This window comes from Thamnophis elegans, chromosome 15 (genome assembly GCF_009769535.1).
Source record: "Thamnophis elegans isolate rThaEle1 chromosome 15, rThaEle1.pri, whole genome shotgun sequence".
In the NCBI taxonomy this organism is placed as follows: domain Eukaryota; kingdom Metazoa; phylum Chordata; class Lepidosauria; order Squamata; family Colubridae; genus Thamnophis; species Thamnophis elegans.
The window spans coordinates 2412340-2432532 of record NC_045555.1 but is presented as its reverse complement, the minus strand read 5'-3'; the positions used below and the strand labels follow the sequence as shown (position 1 = coordinate 2432532).

Sequence of the window (20193 nt, the reverse complement as noted above, 5' to 3'; positions counted from 1 at the left end):
AAAAAACACGAACCGACACTGCAACATCTACTCTGATGTGCTCAAGAAAAGTTACAGACTCTGGGACATGCCCCAGACCTTTGGATAAGTCAGCATATTTCGCCTTATAGCCAGGGGTTTTTAAGTTTTCTTCCCCTTAAAAAAAAAATCCCATTGTTTCCAACGAGTCGTGCATATTCCAACAGGAGACATTGACAACTGAAAAAAACCACACCGACCTAGTTGCCAGGAGAATCCGAAAATCATGTACAACTACCAAGGCAATATCATAGGTGTTTCTTTCTCTTCCAACACCCCCGCAAATAATTTGCGAGGGAGCGGGGGACGGACCACAAAAGGCAAGCCCACCTGTTCATGCTCAGCAACTTACGGGTTGCCACACGCCATTGAGGGAGGTGGGATAAAACTCCCATCTCTTGGCCAAAGAAGGATTGCTCGTTTGATCGGCTCTCCTTTTGTGGCACCGAAGGGCAGGAATGGATTTTGGCTTCCCTTCGGCATTCCTGAAATCCTGCAGAAGTCTTGTAAAATTGACACATCTTTTCCTCGCGTTTTGGATTTTAAAGACAGGCTCCCCCAAAAACGAAAAGAGAAATAGGAATTGCGGGGGATTTCTAAAGGGGAAGGAGGGAGGGAAGGAAAAGGAAAGAAGGAAGGAAGGAGAAAAAGAAGAGGGAAGGAAGGAAAGAAGGGTGGAGAGGGAAACCAAGAGAGAGAGAGAAAAGGAAGGAAGGAAGGACGGATGGAAGGAAAGAAGTTAAGGAAAGAAGGGAGGAGAGAGAGAAAACCCAAGAGGGAAGGAAGGGAGGGGTGGAAGGAAAAAAGAAGAGGGAAGGAAGGGTGGAGTCTGACTCATGAAGGACGCAGGGCTTCCAAAAGAACGCCACCCTTCAAAGAGATCAAGGGTGAAATGGTACCGGTTCGGATTGATTCACCCGAACCGGTAGCAAAAATGCTACCGGTTTGCTAGAACCGATAGTAAAAAATAATAATAATTGCTACCAGTTCGGGCGAACCAATATTTCTGACAATCAGCCGTGACACACAATTTGTATTAGTTAGAATCGTGGGATTTACTACTTTCTAGCGAATTTTAATTGTGCGTCACAACTGATCGTCGGAAATCAAAGGTCCTGTGTATGCGCGGAGGTGGCGAGCACGTGCTCACATTGCCCAAACCAGTAGCGAAGGTAAGTTGATTTCACCTCTGAATCATTCACCTAGTCAGTGATGCCAAAGGCATTCTGGGGGAAAGATGCCCTCAGGATGGATCCACCCCCAGGGTGGATCACACTGCGCCTCCAATCCCAGTTTGCCACCAGTCAGAACTGTTTTTCCAACAGATTCACTCCCTCTTCCTCCTCCCCTCTTTCAAGCTTTGCTCCTTGCCCGGCCTGTGCTGCTAAAGCTTTATTTGCAAATAATCAACGCTTTTCCGTTTTCCTGCTTGCAGTGGGCGAATTTTAAATGCCTTCTCTTTTATTTCTTAATGTACTGGTGGGAGAAGAGTTCCTTTCTAACAAACGCGAAGCCAAGCGGTCCAATCATAAACGGACCCTCCGCCAAACGAGTCCCGCCGTTATAAATATAATTTGCAGCGTGATTTTTCGGCCATTTAAGATGACCCGGCTGATTCATCCAGGGACATCTCGGCGAACTATTGCAAAAAAAAAACCTCCCTCGCTTGCGTGGCGTTCATCTTTTTTTTTAGTTGTTGTTGTTGTTGTCGTCGAAGGCGCAAAGTCCATTTTGATTTAGAGAGACGCGATGTGGTCGAGGCCAGCAGGACTGATGGCTTGGCCTCCGCCGAAGGGAAAATTAAATTTATCTAGAGTTCATCGGAATTGAGGTGGGCTGGAAGAAACGACAAAAGCAGATGGGTGGGTTTTCATTTCTTTTGCTGTTTGGTTCCCATGCTGATGATCCTCTTGGAGAAAACATTATGGAGAGGTGAAATTAGATGAATAATTCCCAGCGAAGGGCATATATATATACAGTATAGCTCCCCCAGAGTTTCGGGGAGGGGAGGGGGAAGAGTGCTTGGTTGCGGTCCATCAATTTCCTCTCCATTTAACTGCCAAGATCTTTCTGGATGTCTTTACCGGAGCCCAGAACTATCTCTTTCCTTGGCAGGACTCTTAAAAGCTTGAAAACAGGTGGGAGAAGTTGGCCTAGAAACGGAGGTGATGTCACTTCATGGACCGTAATTACATATTCGCCTGAAAGATAGAAAAGGAAGGCTGGGAATTAGCCGAGGGGGTCTGGATTAACGGGTATCTTAAAAGCAAGCTATGCGAGGGGGACTGTTTTGACTGAGGCTTCCCGAGAAGTAAGAGACGTAAACTCCTTGTCCCGACAAAAAAAACCCTTTTATTAATTGACTGTGAATTCTTCTCCTTCACCTCCAGCAAAGTCTTTCAAGGGAGGATTTACAGTCACAGACCTTATCTGGCTTGGAGAGCTGCCAGGCCGATCTCTGCAAAACTTGGCAAGGAGTCTCGGAGAGTCACGAACCAATGAAGCGAACTAACTGCCTCCTGCAAACTCCACTCTCCTGTCGCTCCTCTTTTATTCCCTTGGGAGGGGCCATTCATTGTCCACCCGTGGCCTTCCTCCCAAGTCGACCCCTGTTCTTCAGCTACTCCTTTCGTCTGGCCACTCTGCACATGCGCACACTGGGAACAGGCTCCAGCTGTTTGTCTGCCTCACCGATGTCTGACTCTGAAGGCAGCTAATAACTGGCATACAGCTCTGGCTCCCTCTCTGCCTCCGACACAGAGCCCTCATCAGAGCCTTCCCCAGACTCCAGGATTGGCCCATGTTCCTCCCCACTCTCCGAATCTGCTGTCAGCTCCTCTGGTCGCTGGTGGGCCACAAGAGGGCCCCAGGAGGACGCTTCTGAAAAACCACAGAGGTTTTAGAATCTAGACAGTGGACTGACCATGCAGGGCCCTGCGTAAGCAAGCATGGATCCTGTCTCTGTGGGCACATTCTGGTGATATTGATCCCACCTGGATTAAAATGTACACATCTCTGCCTGCTAACTTGATGATTGAAAATTTGCTTTTTTATGGAGACCTCTCTGGCTTAATTGCCTGCTCGTTTTCAAATGCAACCGGGGTGTGTGTGTGTGTGTGTCAAGGAGATACAGTGTTTTGCATCAACAGAGCAGGCCCAACACCCAGGTCCCTGGCGTGCAAGTCTCCAAGCTGCCAACGGGCACCGAGGGAACCAGTCATTCCAGAGAGACCCACCGCCTGTTGTTCCGCTGAAGGCTGTCAGTATTTTTGACAAGAGGGTTTTAAGCACAGGGTGAAACTTGGGTGGAAAAAGGCGACTTGACAGAAGGGTTCTCAACCTTCCATGAAGATAAGACAGCACAGCCCTCGATATTTCGGAGGGATTAACGTGATGAGCAGGTCGTTACAGAGCTGGACGGGGGCCAGGACACCTGGATTAGCGGCCCCTGAATTTAAAAGGGAAACATTCAAGGAGATATTTTTTTTTCTTTTTGGTTCTTTTTTAGTTTAGGGTGAAATAGCAAAAAAGTGGTTGCTCTGCTAAGTTTGGGAAGATTTTTTTTCCACACGAAGGCCCAGCCTGACACAAGGCCCAGATCCAATAGAGAAAAGCATACACGGAGTTGCTCAACACAGATTAGCCTTTTTTGGGGGGGGAAAGAACTACCGTATTTTTCGGAGTATAAGACGCAACAAAATTTTTAAGAGGTAAATTTTTTAAAAAGGTTTTTACACTCTGCAGGCCTCCCAAACCCTCTGCATTTTTCTTTTTTTTGTGAAAAATGAAGCACGCAGAGAATTTGAAAGGCCTGCAAAGTGCTCCTGGGGACTGGGGGGAGGCAAAAACGAGCAAAAAATAGCCCATTTTTCACTTGTTTTTGCCCTCCCCAGCCCCCAGGAGCACTTTGCAGCCTCCCAAAGCCTCTGCACATCCATTTTGGTGAAGGGGGCAGGGTTTCGGGAGGTCAAAAATGCTGCATTCAGTGTATAAGATGCATCCAGATTTTCTCCCTGTTTTTTGGGGGGGAAAGGTGCGTCTTATACTCCGAAAAATACGGTAAATTTGGCTGTGGTCCTAGAAGCTCTGATTTTTTAGAGGAGGGTCGCTGTTTCCAAGGCATGTGAGGTGTGCGCAGTTCCTTGCGTCCCGGGAAGGTAAACGTCTGTGCCAGAAGACCTACCATATTTTTTGGCGTATAAGGCAGAGTATAAGACACACTTTAGTTTTGGGGGAGGAAAATGTGGGGGGGGGGGGGATTCTGCCTACCAGGTATTCATCTGGCTAGCATCCTTAGTCTGGTCAGCTTCAGCACATCAGTTTGCTCACTGGTTTTGAGGTTGGGGGTGGTGAGGGTTATGCTCCTGAAGCACAGCTGATTGTCAGAGGGAGCAGCAATTAGAGAAGCAGGCAAAGCAGGGGAGATCGTTTAGCGTGTGTTTGGGCTGAAAAAACAACTTCAAAAGCACAGCTGATCCTTGGAGGCAGCTCCAGTGACTAAAGCAGGCAAAGCGGGGGAGATCACTTAGCTCATGTTTGGGCTGAAAAACAGCTTCAAAAGCACAGCTGATCCACGGAGGGAGCCCCAGTGACTAAAGCAGACAAAGCGGGGGAGAGGTAAGAGAAGGCAGCAGCTGTTCTGGGTAGTCATTTTGGGCACTGCGCGCCGAGCATTTGGAGGCTGAAAACGCAATGCGCGGAGCCGAAAAACACAAGTCATTGTCGGTGGCAATCTCTGCAGCCAGGAAGAGGATGCGCGGAGGCCGACGGGTAGGGTGGGCGGGGCTACATTCGGAATATAAGACGCACCCAAATTTTCAGCCTCTTTTAGGAGGGAAAAAGTCCGTCTTATACTCTGAAAAATATGGTACTTGTGAACTGATGACAGAGTCTACCTGGAGGTAGAGATGGATTTACTGTGAGGTATATTCAGTAGATGCACTTTTGAACTCTGGTGCTGGGAAACTCCTCAGAAGACCGAGGACAGCCGAGATAACAAACAAACAGAGGGTCCGAATCCCCGCAGGGATTCAGACCCTCACCTCTCTCCAGGCCTTCCGAAAAGCCGTCAAAACCTGGCTTTGCCGACAGGCCTGGGGGTGATGAGTTCCCTCCCCTCTCGACATGTATGGTTGTGCGACTGTTGTTTACTTTTATTATTTGTATTTTGTTTTTTATGTTCCCCTTTTTCCCCCCTTGAATTGTTCGCCGCCCTGAGTCCTCCCGGAGAAGGGCGGCATACAAATAATAAAATTCTATTCTATTCTATCATCAAAGAAATCCACCCAGAGGCCTGGTTTGAAGCACACATGATCAGGCTCAAATGATCCTGCTCTGGAGAAACATTATTGTGAAGACCCAGCTCTCTGGAGAAGGCTCCTGGAACAAGACCCAGAGTGGAGCTTTGGTGCCTTCCAATCTCAATATGTCTGTCTGTCTGTCTGTCTGTCTTTCTTATCAACTGTTTCACCTCCCATTCTGCAGTAAGCCTTCCTCTCCCTTGCTTCCCCACCCATCTGTTCCAAAAACAGACTGACATTTAAAAAACAGGGAGAGAAAGAACGTCAAGTCATACGCAGCCAGGGAGAGAGGGAGGGATGGAGGAAGGGAGGAAGGAAGGGAGATATTATTTTTTAAACACTTGCATGCACTGTATGTTGCCTTAAATATTTAGAAGGCGGGATTTCAAAACCAGAATTCAGGCTTAACTCAGGAATCTGTATCGTCAGAGTAGCTGCGTACATATTTCTTACTATTGCTTGTCACCCACTTGCTCATCACATTCTCCCCATTCAAAGCTGCGTGTTTGCAGTCTCCAACTTTGTTGCCTCTGCAGGGATTGGTGGTTAAATTTTCTTTTCCTTGTTACCTTCCGCGAAGAGGCTTCGTAGTATCCGAAGCAGAACAGATTCAGTCAGTTATGTTCCATATAATATCCGCCTTGTGAACTCTCATGTTTCCACTTTCCGCTACTCATTTCCACAAGATTGTGTACTTTTTAGCACTTAGCAATCACACTTAGACTTATATACCACTTTATAGTGCTTTTACAGGCCTCTCTAAGTGGTTTACAGAGTCAGCCTATTTGCCCCCAACAATCTGGGTCCTCATTTGATCCACCTCGGAAGGACGGAAGGCTGAGTCAACCTTGAGCCTGGTGGGATTTGAACTGCCAGATTACAGGCAGCTGGGAGTCAGCAGAAGGAGCCTGCAGTACTGCACTCTAACCACTGCGCCACCGAGGCGCCAACCTCGCAATCTTGTTTAACAGGCTGGTAATTTCCCAAGAAATCATGATGCCTGTTTTTGAAATAGCTTTTCCTTCCAACATGTTATGATGGCTTCAGAATTCAGACAGCTTCTATCCCAGGGCAGTAACTATATTGAATTCTACAGTATAGTTGCAATATTAATGCAATATCAGAGGTTTTCAATTCAATTGTATAGGATGTGAAGGATGTGTGTTCGTTTTGCTTTTTATAGTTTTCTTATGTATAATGTACACTGAAGATGGCATGTAATTTCATTGCACGAGGTGCAATGACTATTAAGTACCACTACTACTACTCGTGTGCAAATCTGGCGAGTATGTAGTTGTCTCTGCAAGCCCTGGAGGGTATAACATAAGTCCTTGACTTACGTTACCGGCAAAAAAACCAAAACAACAACAACGCTCAAAGGGGATTCAGTTACAACTACGAGGTTTGCTTAATAACCATAGCAACAATTGAAAGATTGGATCTGGTCAGGCAGTGCCTGAAATGACGTCCATCGTGACTTATGGCCAGAATTCTGGTCCCAATTGTGATTTTAAGCCGAGGACTACCTTGTGGCTTCCCATTCTTCTGACCAAGCTGCCAAATGCTTCATTCGGGCCTTCCCCAAGCTGGCAGCCTCTTCCTCCTGGGTGGACTTCAATTCCCAGAATTCCACCCGTCTTAAAGCCACCAAGTTGTGGAACGCAGCCCTAGAGGTTCCTTGGGTTGATAAAAAAAATAAAGTTTTTTTTCCATCCAGGGTATATTTGGTCCTTGGTGACTTTTGGGCCTGACACCTGCAACTACATAATAAGAGGTAAAACCAGGGCAATCTTACCTGGTGGAGGTGGTGTGACGTTCGGCGAGCTTTCATTCACCCTGGACTTCCGTCCTTCAAGGGCCATTCCTGATCTAGAAGAGACCAAGGAAGCGAGATCAATCCGTTGTCACTTTTGAGGCATTACTGCTTGGAAAATCAATATAGGAGTACGCGTAATCCTTGATTTGCAACAGAATAGAACTTTATTACAGTCATAGACCAGCAACAGACAAGAATCATGGCTGTTTACAAGAGTTAAAAGGTAATGCTAATAATATTCTTCTATCTAGCTAAAAATGGCTGTGTATGTGTGTGTTCCAGCATAACTCTGGAATGCCTCAAGCAATTTCAACCAAACTTGGTACACAGATGACTTACTCTCTGGAAACAAATACTGTTGGGGTAAGGTAATCATTTAAATAGGAGCCAGTAATGTGCAGCAGCTGCCAAAAAAGCCAACACAGTTCTAGGCTGCATAAACAGAGGGATGGAATCAAGATTACGTGAAGTGTTAATACCACTTTATAAGGCCTTGGTAAGGCCACACTTAGAATACGGCATCCAGTTTTGGTCACCACGATGTAGAAAAGATGTGGAGACTCTAGAAAGAGTGCAGAGAAGAGCAACCAAGAGGATTAGGGGACTGGAGGCTAAAACATATGAAGAACGGTTGCAGGAACTGGGTATGTCTAGTTTAATAGAATGAAGGACTAGGGGAGACATGATAGCAGTCTTCCAATATCTCAGGGGTTGCAACAAAGAAGAGGGAGTCAAACTATTTTCCAAGGCACCTGAGGGCAGAACAAGAAGCAATGGGTGGAAACTAATCAAGGGGAGAAGCAACTTAGAACTGAGGAGAAATTTCCTGACAGTTAGAACAATTAATCAGTAGAACAGAATTTGCCTCAGGAAGTTGTGAATGCCCCAACACTGGAAGTCTTTAAGAAGATGCTGGATAGCCATTTGTCTGAAGTGGTATAGGGTTTCCTGCCTAGGCAGGGGGTTGGACTAGAAGACCTCCAAGGTCCCTTCCAACTCTGCTATTGTATTATTGTACTAAGACACTCCTAAAACCCTTCAGGGTGTGTCTTCTGTTAAGATACAGCCTGTTGTGCCTTCAAATGGCTTCTATTGTACTGCCGTAAAATGGCTTCTATTGTACAGCGCAGTGGAGTTGCCATGGTAATGGCTTCACAGTAAATCACAAGGAGACTCCCTCTGGTAAGGGGGAAAATCAAACATTAGAAATTATGTTTGGTTCAGACATCCCCCCCAAATAAATAAATACCCAGGCAACTCCGGTTTATTAGCTAGTAGTGGATAATAACATCCATGGTAATAAAATACATGGTCTCAAACAGTTTGGATCATGCCCTAGTTCAGGGGTTGACAAACTTAAACACTGAAAGAGCCATTTGGACCCGTTTCCCACAGACAGAAAAGAAAACATCGGGAGCCAGAAAGGTCCTAACCGGAAGCCCTCTGTTCAATTCTGGAGCTGCTGACCGGAAGTTCAGTTCCCCCACCATAGAGTCTCCTCCTAGCGCAGCATCCTTTTTCCTCTACCTGTCATAACTGAAAGCCCTATCAATTGTGGAGACAACTGGAACCCTTCCCTTGCCATAGAGTCTTCTCCTGGTGCACTGTGCTTCTCCCTTCCCCCTCCGGAAGCTCCTCTCAAAATTGTGGAGCCGACCGGTGACGGAGCCACAGCAGAGGAAGGAAAGAGCCACATGCGGCTCCAGAGCCACAGTTTGCTGACCCCTGCCCTACTTGACATGATCGGAGAGCAAATAAGTAGGTGTGTAAATATGATTCCTACAAAAGAGATATCTACAAAATATTAGCGCAAATTGACATCTGTAATTCTGTAACTGAATTTTTCTTTGTGGTCCTTGTGGTAGCCCAGAATTTTGCCACTGCATGCGTGGATGTTCAAAAGTTTCAACGGCGCTGAAAAAAGAGTGACTTTTGACCGTTTTTTTTACCCTTACGACCGTTGCAGCATCCCCGTGGTCACGTGATCAAAATTCAGACGCTTGGCCAGTGACTCATATTTACGACGGTCGAAGCATCCCGGGGTCATGTGACCCCCTTTTGTGACCTTCTCTGATAAGCAAAGTCAATGGGGGAGCCACATCCCCCCAATGGGGGATTCACTTAACAACCGTGCCTCTAACTTAACAATTGCAGTAGTACACTTAACAACTGTGGCAATATTGAATATTTTTTCAGATTTTCTCAGCACAACCCTTTGCTGTTTGTTTCTTTTAAAAAAAAGATGACGAGGGCAACCAGGCTCCCGGGAGAACAAATAAAAGAATCAGAAATCCTGCTTAGAAAAGGCACAAAGATAAATAATTTAGCACTAAGAATAACCCAGGCTTCATACTTTGCCAACCTTAGAAGAAATAAAGTTATATGAAAGTGCTTTTTTTTTTTTAAACAAACAGGACCTCGGGGGTCTAAAAATAACAAATACAAAACAAGAAGGGTTCAAAAGCGACATGAATTAGTGAAGTATAAAGGATTAAAAATAAATAAAATCCTTAGGTTTCCTCCCCAAGTGCATCTATTTATCTACCTCACAAGGATTTGAGGGTGTTGTTTTTTAAATATATATATATATATATTATATTATATTAAATATATATATATATATATATATATATATATATATATATATATATATATATATATATATATATATATATATATATATATATATATATATATTATTCTCATTTGTAAACTTCCATCCTGATCTTGTGAAGGAGACTCGCTGGAAGAAATCGGTTCAAACACCTTCGCTTGGATGAGGGGGAAGAATCGGAACGGTTGGCCTCGTTGTTTCTTGTCGGTTTTATAAACGCGAGAAAATTGGATCTCGGGCTGTTCTGGCTCTGGAATTTTATTTCTTTCGCTCCCGAACAGTGGCTGAGGACTTCTGCATTTTGCTCCTCGGGTCAAGGGATAATGAGGCTTTCAAGAGCCCTTATTTATGAAGCGCTGGAGAATGGGAACAATTAAACAAAGCGTCTGTTTCTTTCCCTAGGAGCGCAAGTAGTAACCCTCCTTTTAGAACGCTTGCGTCTTTCATCAAATGTCCTAGGTTTCTCAACTTTGAGAACGGAAATAAATGACTTTGTGGGGGCTTACTGGATGTGCTGGCATAGATAAGATAGATAGGTAGATAGATAAATAGATATACTCTGTTTTCCCCAAAATAAGACCTCCCCAGACAATAAGCCCAATTGAGCTTTTGAGCGCATGTGCTAAGATAAGCCCTCCCCTAAAATATTTAACCGCATGCGCAGCCAGTCCCCACTGTTTCCTGGGGGTGGAGGGGGGGGAACATGCTCCACCCAAACCACATGCTTCTACCATCCACGCGGAACGGCCTCCCTCAAACCCTAGTTACGGCGCCCCTTGTCTTAGTGGCGGCTGCAAAGCGACGCTAGGGCTGGCAAGAGTGTGCCAGAAACCGTCCCTCGCTGGATCAGCTGATCTGCGGGCCACAGGCTGAGGTTAAGCGTGGCACGACAAAACCATGCTGGTCAAAATCACGGCGATAAAATCGCGGCGCTAAAGCCACGACGTCATCGCCGCGCGTCATCACCGCCGCGACAACAGCGCGGCAACAGAAGGGTGCTTTAAAACGGCGCCGCGGCAGAAAGCCGACTTCATTTAAGGTAAGCGTTAGGATTAGGTTTAGGGGTTTGTTTTAGGGTTTGTTTTAGGGTTAGGTTTAGGGTTAGCGTTAGGGTTAGGTTTAGGGTACTAAGTGCTTGGGAATGCGCGATTTTGCCCTCCGCGATTATGTCATCGCAGTAGGGTCGCGTTTTTCCTTAGCGCTTAGAACGGCGCGAATTAGTCTTCGCGCTTATGTCTCTGCGCAGAAGGGCTTCGCGGATTTGTGGTGGAACCGAGGTTAAGGGCCCCCCTGCACCTCAAAAATAATAAGGCCTCCCCAAAAATAAAGCCAAGCGCTTATTTCAGGGGGGGTCAAAAGAAAGTAAGACCCTGTCTTATTTTCGGGAAAACATGGTAGAGATAAGATAGATAGATGATATAGATAGATAGATAGATAGATAGATAGATAGATAGATAGATAGATGTGTGCATGTGTATGTATGTTTGTGTATGTGCTTTGCTTGCTTTTCAATGGTGTGAGACACTGAGGTTTTATAATGGAGGGCTTACAGAGAAAATTAATCTCTTCCTCTATTTTGATTAGGGGACGGAAGGCTAAAATATACGAAGAATGGTTGCAGGAATTTGGTATGAAAAGGAGGACCGGGGTGACATGATAGCAGCCTTCCGATATCTCAGGGGCTGCCCCAAAGAAGAAACTATTCCCCAAGGCACTTGAGGGCAGAGGACAAGAAGCAAAGGAGGGAAACTGATCAAGGAGAGAAACATCTTAGAACCGAGGAGAAATTTCCTGACAGTGAGAGCAATTAAAAACTGGAACCGCTTGCTTCCAGAAGTTGTGAAGGCTCCAACACTGGAAGGAGGACTGCACTATTTATTAGTGGCCACTGAGTGTTTCCAACCAAGTGTGCCCAAATTGTAACTGCGTTTTATCTGGGGCAATTTGTACCATGAGCGTTCCAGGGGGTCCACTCAGAAAATGAAGGGGGGGGGGAGAGTTTGATGCAGGAATCTTGATAAATTTTGACGGGGTAAGTCAAAAGGTAAATACGCTGAGAAACAAGAGAAGGGAAGTTGGGTGGGTGCTACAGGAAATGGTTTTGATCTTGGCAAATCCTCGCGACGGGAACATTTTGCTGCGTTCGTTATAATCCAGCCTATTGAAGCCCATTATAAACCTAAGCTCCATGATCCAGGAATCTGTGAAGGCCCGTACAATGGACGGGGGCCTCTCTTGTGATGTAATGCTGCCTGTTCCCTTCTCTGGGATTAATTTTTCTTCCGAAAGCAGGTTTATTCTCCGTTACCCTGGGTGGGTAGCATTCAGAGAGGAGTGATCCCTTCCAGGCAGAGACGGCGGCAATAAGTAGGAATATTAGCTGCCTGGATCGGACTTACCGGCAGGATTAATGCAAGGTTTTATTATGCTCACTTTTCAACTCCTTTGAAAAGAACCTTGAAAGAGATGAAAATTGCTTTCCTTTCAGGGAGTTAGCCGAGTTACTCATTTTACACGCAAAGCCAACTTTTCCTTTGAGTGAAATCATGCAGGATTCAAATCCAGAGGCATTTTGCACAAAATTACTAAGATCTAGGGGAGAGATAAAGGTGTGTGTGTATAAAGTCTCCAATTCAGCGTTGCCATGCAAACTTATTCAGAGGTAAACTTGAGTTCACCGAAGACCCATGAACTTAAATCCAAGTTATTGAGGCCCAGGATATGATCAGGTGGAACATCTTGGGCTTCACACCATGGTCCAATTCACTCGACGTGCAAAATGCATGCTTAGTGCCTTCCTCCGTCACTTCTTCAGCATCACCAAGGATCGGGGAGACCGAAGCCAGAGGTACAGTTCGAAAATGACTATGCGGACGAGGGGAGTTGAGCAGCTGGTCAACTGAGACCGATTTCCCCCCCATCAATAATGAATCCCTGCCCCTCACCAAGCCACCATTAAGAGAACCCCACTCCTCATGAGCCGCTCCATTTATTATTCCTGCATTGCGTCAGGGGGGAAGTATTCGCACTAAACCACAGGGATTAAAGACCGAAGCTGTGGGGGACTCAGATCGTATCCGTCATACCCATCTGTTTTCAATTCCAACCTTTCACACCTGCTTATATTTATTATTCCTTGCTTAGACAAGACACGGCTCATTTTTCAACCTCTTCCCCCCTCCCCGAAAAAAAAGTATATAAAGGCAGGGGTTTCTTTTATAGAGAGAGAGAGAGAGAGAGAGAGAGAGAGAGAGAGAGAGAGAGAGAGAGAGAGAGAGAGAGAGAGACAGAGAGACAGACAGAGAGACAGACAGAGAGACAGACAGAGACAGAAGAGTCGTGATCATCTATTCTTTCAGCCTCGCTCTGAAGATGAAACTCCCAAGAACAGGTTTTAAGAATGATTGACCTGATGAGAAGTGGAAGAAATCGGAGCCGGTTGGGTCAGTGCGACTCAGCTGAAGTGAGAGGTCCTTGGTGCTCTCTGAGCTTGCTTGTTTTCTTGCAGATGTTTCATGATCCAAAATATCCCACGCAAACCAAAAGGCTCATCAACCCCAGAAGGAAAAAATAAAACAGGAATATCTACAACATGCAATGTAAGGACTGCAACCATCACTATGTCGGACGAATAGGCAGAAGACCGGCAAAACACATCCACAAACAATAACTGCCAATCACAAGACATTATGAACCTTCTTTAATTTCACAACAGATAGGCAGATTTAGCCATAGTTTCAACTGGGAGTATGTGACCATCAGAGGTGGGCTGCACATAATTTTACCACCGGTTCGCCGTGCACCAAAACTGTGAGCGCGCGCCTTCCGCGCATGTGATTTGCTCCCGTACACATCTTGGTAGGCATGTGTGCGGCTTAGAAAGTGTGGCTAAATAGGATGACATAGAGCCAGGGTGGGTAGACGGGCCCATCCACAGGTGGCCATTGAATTAGTCCGAACCGGCTGAATACCACCACTGGTTACCATCCTAGACCCGGCCAAGTCCAAAGATGCCAGGGAATTTCTAGAAATCTGGCAATCTGACAAATTAGCCATCAATAGACACATAGACTTTAACGACATCTATGTCAGGCCTGCAGCCATCTTTTCTTTTGGATCTTTGGCCTGCCACACTTTCTATTATTCTACTATGCATTTGCTATTCTGGGAAAATGGGAGGGGGGATTGTACGGAGTTAGATGAGATGCAGCCATAACAACATTCTTTCTAGAAAGCCAAGGTCATCCTTTGTCTCTGCACCTCTGCACCTGACCGGAACTGGATGGGTGGAACTGCCAGCATGGCAGTGGGAGATTGGACCATGGGATGGACTGGTGGGTGTGGGGGGGGGGGGCAGGATCTTCAACTTTCAACGGGGTGGGGAAAACCGGGAAGCTTTCAGATTCAGGTTTTCTCAGATGTGCCAACACGGCTCTCTTAATAAATTGGAACTTTGAGCAATATTTTGCCTTGGACTCTGATTTACTTTTGGATGCTATTTGAAATGTTGACAATCTACATCAGTGGTAGTCAACCTGGTCCCTACCGCCCACTAGTGGGCATTCCAGCTTTCATGGTGGGCGGTAGGGGTTTTATGTAACTCTGCTTTATAAATTTTATAAAGTAAAGTTACTTCCCCACTTTATAAATCACCATTACTGTGGAACCGGTGGGCGGTTAGGAAATTTTACTACTAACAGAGAACACAAAAGTGGGAGGTAGGTATAAAAAGGTTGACTACCCCTGATCTACATACTACACAAGAGACAATCACCCCCAGAAGGAACAAAAAGACCCCAGGACCTCTCCACCAGCAATCAGCACCCAGATTAGCATAGATTAACTCCAAGGTTAACATCAGATTACAATGAGGGAAAGCATATCCCAATCAAGGAACTTCCAAAGAAGCCAACATCAACCAAAGGCTCCCTTAAGACCACTTTCACCAACACTAAACAGGCAAGCCACCAGAATATAAACTGACAGCAAACCGCCCTCCCTACTTACACTGATGATGTTATCTAGTTTGGGTCATGAAATGTTTGCAAGAAAACAGCCAAGTTCAGAGAGAGCACCGAGGACTCCTCATTTGAATCCTGAGCTACAAGTAGTTGTTTTTTTTTAATGTGGAAAAAAAATAAATCACCCGCTATAACATTTCACGTCTAGGAGAAACACATCTGGTTCAAAACCACTTCTTTGAAGGGTTTCCTGGTGTTAAAAAACAGATGGCAATGAAGGAGAAGAATAGAAAGAGAAAGGGAGAACACAACAATGACAGTGACAAGAAGCAACGGATGGAGACTAATCAAAGAGAGAAGCAACCTAGAACTAAGGAGGAATTTCACAATAGAGAGAACGATTGATCAGCAGAACGACTTGCCTCCAGATGTTGTGGGTTGTTCCAACACTGGAGGTTTTTAAGAGGAGATTGGACAACCATTTTGTGGGAATATAGGTTCTCCTGCTTGAGCAGGGGGTTGGACTAGAAAGCATCTTCCAACTCTGTTATTCTATTATTCTAAGACAGTAACTGAAGCTGGACATTCTCTCTATCTTCATCGCCATCATCATCTTCTTTTAACCACCCCATAATCCCTTGTGGGCTGAAGTCCGGGCAACTGAATGGAGCTAGAAGAGTGATTTAATGGCCCAATGCCCTTCCTGTCGCCAATGAGGAGTTTTGTTCAGCAGATAAATTCTCATCTGCCTAGGATCAAACTCACAACCTCCCGGTTGTGAGGCAAGAGCTACCAAGCTGAATATCCTCTTAAAAACGGAGAAAGGAAAAGGAAGGAATGCTGCATTTGAAGATCTCAAACAATTGGGCAGAACAAAAAAAAAATCCAACTTTTATTTTTAAAGTATTATTATTTTTTTGTTCAGAAACAAGAACACAGCAGATGGGTATCCGCAAACAACATGCGTTGCTCATGGGTGAACAAATGGAGAGAAAGAATGACTGGCTACTTTCTTGTACACTTCCGTTGAGGCAACTGGCAACGTCCACTGTCGTACCGATTTAATTTTTTTTAGCGTTCCCCCCCCCAACATTTCCAGTTCTTTATCCCAATAAGGAAGATGAGAAGCACACACCATGCCTTTCTTCTAGGAAGATTCCTTCGGTCCTGTTAGACCAGGGTGTGTGTGTCTCACCCCAGTCCTACCAACGAGATGATTGCTCCAGGTGTTCTTGGAAAGGCCCCAAAATGGAATTATTCTCTTTATCATTGTTAAAATGAAGATATCATAGTTGTATCGTGACCGACAGAGAAGAGAGAAAAGTCTTTTGGGCAGGGTGTGTGTTTGTGTGTCTCTTCTGCCTCATGTGCCAAAATAGCTTGGCTCTCTTCGGTTGGATACACCTTGATATAAGTGAGGAATTATTCACTGTTCTAGTTCAAGCAGCAAAATAGTTTGGTGTTATCCAAATGTCCTTTTTTCCCCAAGGTTTCCCCACAGGGGTGGGATTGAAAGATTTTATCAACAGGTTCCCTGCCCAGTTGCTGGGTGGGCGTGGCCATGTTGCAGGGTTGGGTTTCAACCAGTTCGTGGCGGTCCCCGCGAACCAGTTGGTCGGTGAACCCGGAAGTAAGTAACTTCTGGGAACGGCGAAGGGCCCACCTGCCCGCCCGTGCTCCACAAGCAGCTGGAGCATCGCGCAGGCGCTAAGACGCATGCGTGAACTGCGCGCCTGCACGAGGACGCTGCCGACCCCGTTCCAACCGAACCGGTTGGAACGGGATAAGCAACCCACCACTGCCATGTTGGGCATGGCCTACTTAGCCGCCTGCACCATGGCAGCTGGGGGGGGGGGCATTTTTGCCCACCCCAGACTCCGAAGGTGGACTTCCGGAACTTCCGGGAGACCAGAAAAACCAATCCCGGAAGTTCCGAGACTCTGTGTGGCCCCTGCACTTATCTGGCATCCAAAACGGGCCCTATGGAGACTCCTGGGAGGGGAGGGGTGGGTGGGGCCAGCCAGTCCATTGGCAAACCAGATGTAAAATCAGCAACCGGTTCACCCGAACCGGTCCGAACCGCATCCAGCACTCCATGAATGGAGGTTTTTGAGGTTTTAAGACCAGTGATCACCAACTGATGGCCTTGCAGATAAAATTTTGGTGGTACGCAGAAAATCTTTGCATTTTTCATATTACACTAAATCAGGGATCCTCAAGATATGGCCCACTGAGGTCATTACTCCCGCTTGCTGACAGGATGGGGTCCTTCGGGCAGTTAGTTTGGCTGCCTGTTTAGTAGCTCCAGCCCTTCCCTCCCACCCTGGGAGTCCAAGTGCTTCATTGAGCAGCACGTAAAACTTCGGCCGGACTCCAGGGAAGACAGAGTTTGCAGGGAGCCAATCTAGCGCCTGGGCTGGCTATAAGACATTCATTCATTCTTGGCCATATTTGAGATTCTTAAATGCAATGGGCAGCAAACCTAGGGTTGACCCCGGGCCCTTCTCTCCACTAAGAGGTGGTCAAGCTAAGTTCCTGAAGGACCCCATCCTATCACTAATTCATATTAGTGGTCCATGGGATTTAAAATTATGAATTTAGTGGTTCCTGAGGTCCGGAAGGTTGGTGACCCCTAGATTAGACAACCATTTGACCAGGATGGTATAGGAATTCCTGCTTGAGTAGGGAATTGGACTAGAAGACCTCCAAGGTCACTTCCAACTTTGTTATTCTATTTCTGAAAGAAAGAGCTGGCCAATAAGTGCAGGGAATGTGGAACAAAGCTCGTTAGGGTGAGACCATTACGGTAATATAAACACATCAATTGATCCGGTCTCAGATGGATGACGGCTTTACAACAAGACTTCAGTTCAGCAATTCGGAGCAGAAATTCTTGTTCTGTTCCTTCCAGCCTAACAGTTGAGACTCAAGCAGAACAGAGGGAGGGAGGGAGGGAAAGAGAGAGAGAGAGACACACACACATACAGACATACAGAGGACAGACAGACAGACGGTAGCATCAAGTATCTATTCAAAAGTTCAAAAAAGAAAGGAAAAAAACCACAGCCAACTAATTGACTCCATCTGTATTGATTTAAGGACTGATTAAATGCCTAATCAAGAAAGTCTTAATTAATTTTTTTCTTCTTCTCCCTGAGCAAAATAGAGCCTGGGGAAGGGGTGAAAAGGACGGAGAGGAAAGCACTTATTAATAACGTCTTACACGCTGTGTGTTAGATTTCTTCGGCGTCACACGCAGTGATCATCACATGAGTCATTTCCACGCAAGGTTGTTTTCTGGATTTTGTTTTGAGACCGCGAAGGGACGCGGGTCAGCAGGCTGGATGAGATTCTGGGGGTGCTGCAAAAGACACCCCCTTCCTTCCCAAGTCAAAATAGGTAATCGGAGTCTGCCAAGGACGAGCAAATCCTCCGGGGCTATGAGAGCCAGCTGGCCCTACAGCCTTGGGAAAGACGGCTGTCCTTGCCAAGGTTTGATGTGAAGCTAGTGGGAGAAGAGATAGGAGGTGCCCTTGGGCGAGCTATCTTCAAAAGCCCCCTTCTCCCTGGCGGTGTTCACACAACACGCGGAACAGGTCAGGATTAAGGATAAGCCCTTGGAAGGACCAGCTAAGCTTTGCGAGGGTGGATCTTGGCGGGAGAGAGGACGAGATGCCTGGGGCTCAGCATGTCAAGGGAATCTGGCTGTAATCGGTAAACGGATAAATCCTCAAGAAAGGGGCGGATGTGTTGAGCAGGCTAGAATAAGTCACGAGGAGACAGGTAGTCCTTGTCTTACGGCCACCATGGAGCCCAACGGGGGGGGGGGGGAACGAGCAAAAATCAGCCTGTTTTTCGTCAAAACTGGGCCATTTTTGTCAAAAAAGAGCATTAGGAAGCTTATAGAGTGCTCCTGGGGGCTGGGCCCGTTTTTTGCTCATTTCTGCTCTCCCTAGCCCCCAGGAGCTCTCTGAAAGCCTCCTACAAGCTATGCATGGCCATTTTGGTGAAGGGGTGGGGTTTCAGGAGGCAAAAAAATGCTGTATTCAGTGTATAAGACGCACCTAGATTTTCAGCTCTTCTTCCCTCTTTTTTGAGGGAAAAAGGTGCATCTTATACTCCAAAAACTACGGTAATCTACCTAGGCCCCGTGTTCTGGAGAGGACACTCTAGTTTTGACCTCTTTCCAGAGCACAATACCATCGTCTTTTGAGACTGAAGGATGCCAATGGGTTCAAATGCAGGTGCACTGTCTGTCCAGAGAGACAGGAAGGCTTGATAAACCAGGTTGCGATGAGAGGCCCGAGGGGGAGGAGGCAGTGCCACCATCTCTCCCCACTCCCCTCCCCCAAGTCTGGCTCATTAAATCATCTTCGGAACAGCCGCTGCAGCTGCTCCCTGAACATTGTTCAGGAACTCGCTGGGATCTTGATCACGTTTCAAAAATTCCACAGAGTGCTTGATGTGTGTATGGGGTGGGGGGAGAAGGAGAGAAAGAGAGACGGGGGAGGGGGAGGAGAGAGATAGATCACATTTTCAGGCACAATAAGATGGCAGCGTAAAGCTTGAGCACCATGGCTCGGGGTTTTTTATTGGCTCCCCGTTTCGCAAAGCTGATGCTTAGTGATCGTTGCGATGGAAAAAACAACAAATGCCCTCAGCTGCCACAGCTGCATCCAATTTTCTTAAAACAATATATGGAGGGGTGGGGGAATGGGGTGGGAATTCCCCAACCTTCTTCCCATCCAGAAATACATATTTTTTTTATTTTGAAGAGCCGATGGGGAAGGGGAGATGGTTCGATGCCAACGGCCCAGTCATCTGTGACCGACGTCAGAACTGTGCCTGCTTTTCCAAATGGAGACCGGAAAAAGTGTGATGGTGTGTGCTGAAAGGGAGCCTGCTTTCGGGAAGCCTTTCAAAAGCTGTGTCTTCTTTTTCCCCTTTCTCTGTTGGGATCCTTGACCTTATTGAGGTCATCAATTCCAGCCAAGCCGAGTTGTTTTCATTGACTTTTCCAGCATGTTGCCCCGCTGCCGCTGGCGGACTTCTCGTGTTTCTTTACGGTATTTGGCGATGGTTTCCCTGCTCAACAGCAATGCAGGTAGTCCTCGACTTATAACGAGCAGTGCGTTCAGTTACAGTGGCGCAGAAAAAAAAAGTGACTTGTGGCATCCCTGTGGTCTCGTGATCAAAATTCGGACACTTGGAAACTGACTCACATTTATGAGAGTTGCAGTGTCCCTGTGCCTGTGATCAAGGGGGAGCTGTCAGAATATTCATGAACCGGCAGGGACATGGTAACAAAGTCAGCCAATGAATAAGGCTTAGTAACAAAGTCAGCCAATGGGAGTTGAAACAGTTTGGAGTCTGGGTGTGGCTTAGCTCTGAACTGAAACCACAACAACTCATTCTCTGTATAGCTTGCCTGTGTTTGAACCTGCTTACAATCTTTCCTCTCTACCACATTGGAAGAATCTGCTG

At 46.3% G+C, this 20193-nt stretch overlaps 1 protein-coding gene across 2 annotated transcripts in view; it reads right to left on the bottom strand.

Moving 5' to 3' along the window:
- Positions 1-782: 782 nt before the first annotated feature.
- The window catches only part of MORN1 (MORN repeat containing 1), an 88322-nt gene continuing 68911 nt past the window's right edge, over positions 783-20193 (bottom strand). For both annotated transcript variants that reach the window (XM_032231938.1, XM_032231939.1), the window contains exons 13-14: positions 7114-7187; positions 783-2219 (exon numbers count right to left, since the gene is read on the bottom strand). In XM_032231938.1, coding sequence (XP_032087829.1) covers positions 2071-2219; positions 7114-7187 — 223 coding nt within the window. In that variant the 3' untranslated portion in view covers positions 783-2070. The remainder of the gene's footprint in view (positions 2220-7113; positions 7188-20193) is intronic.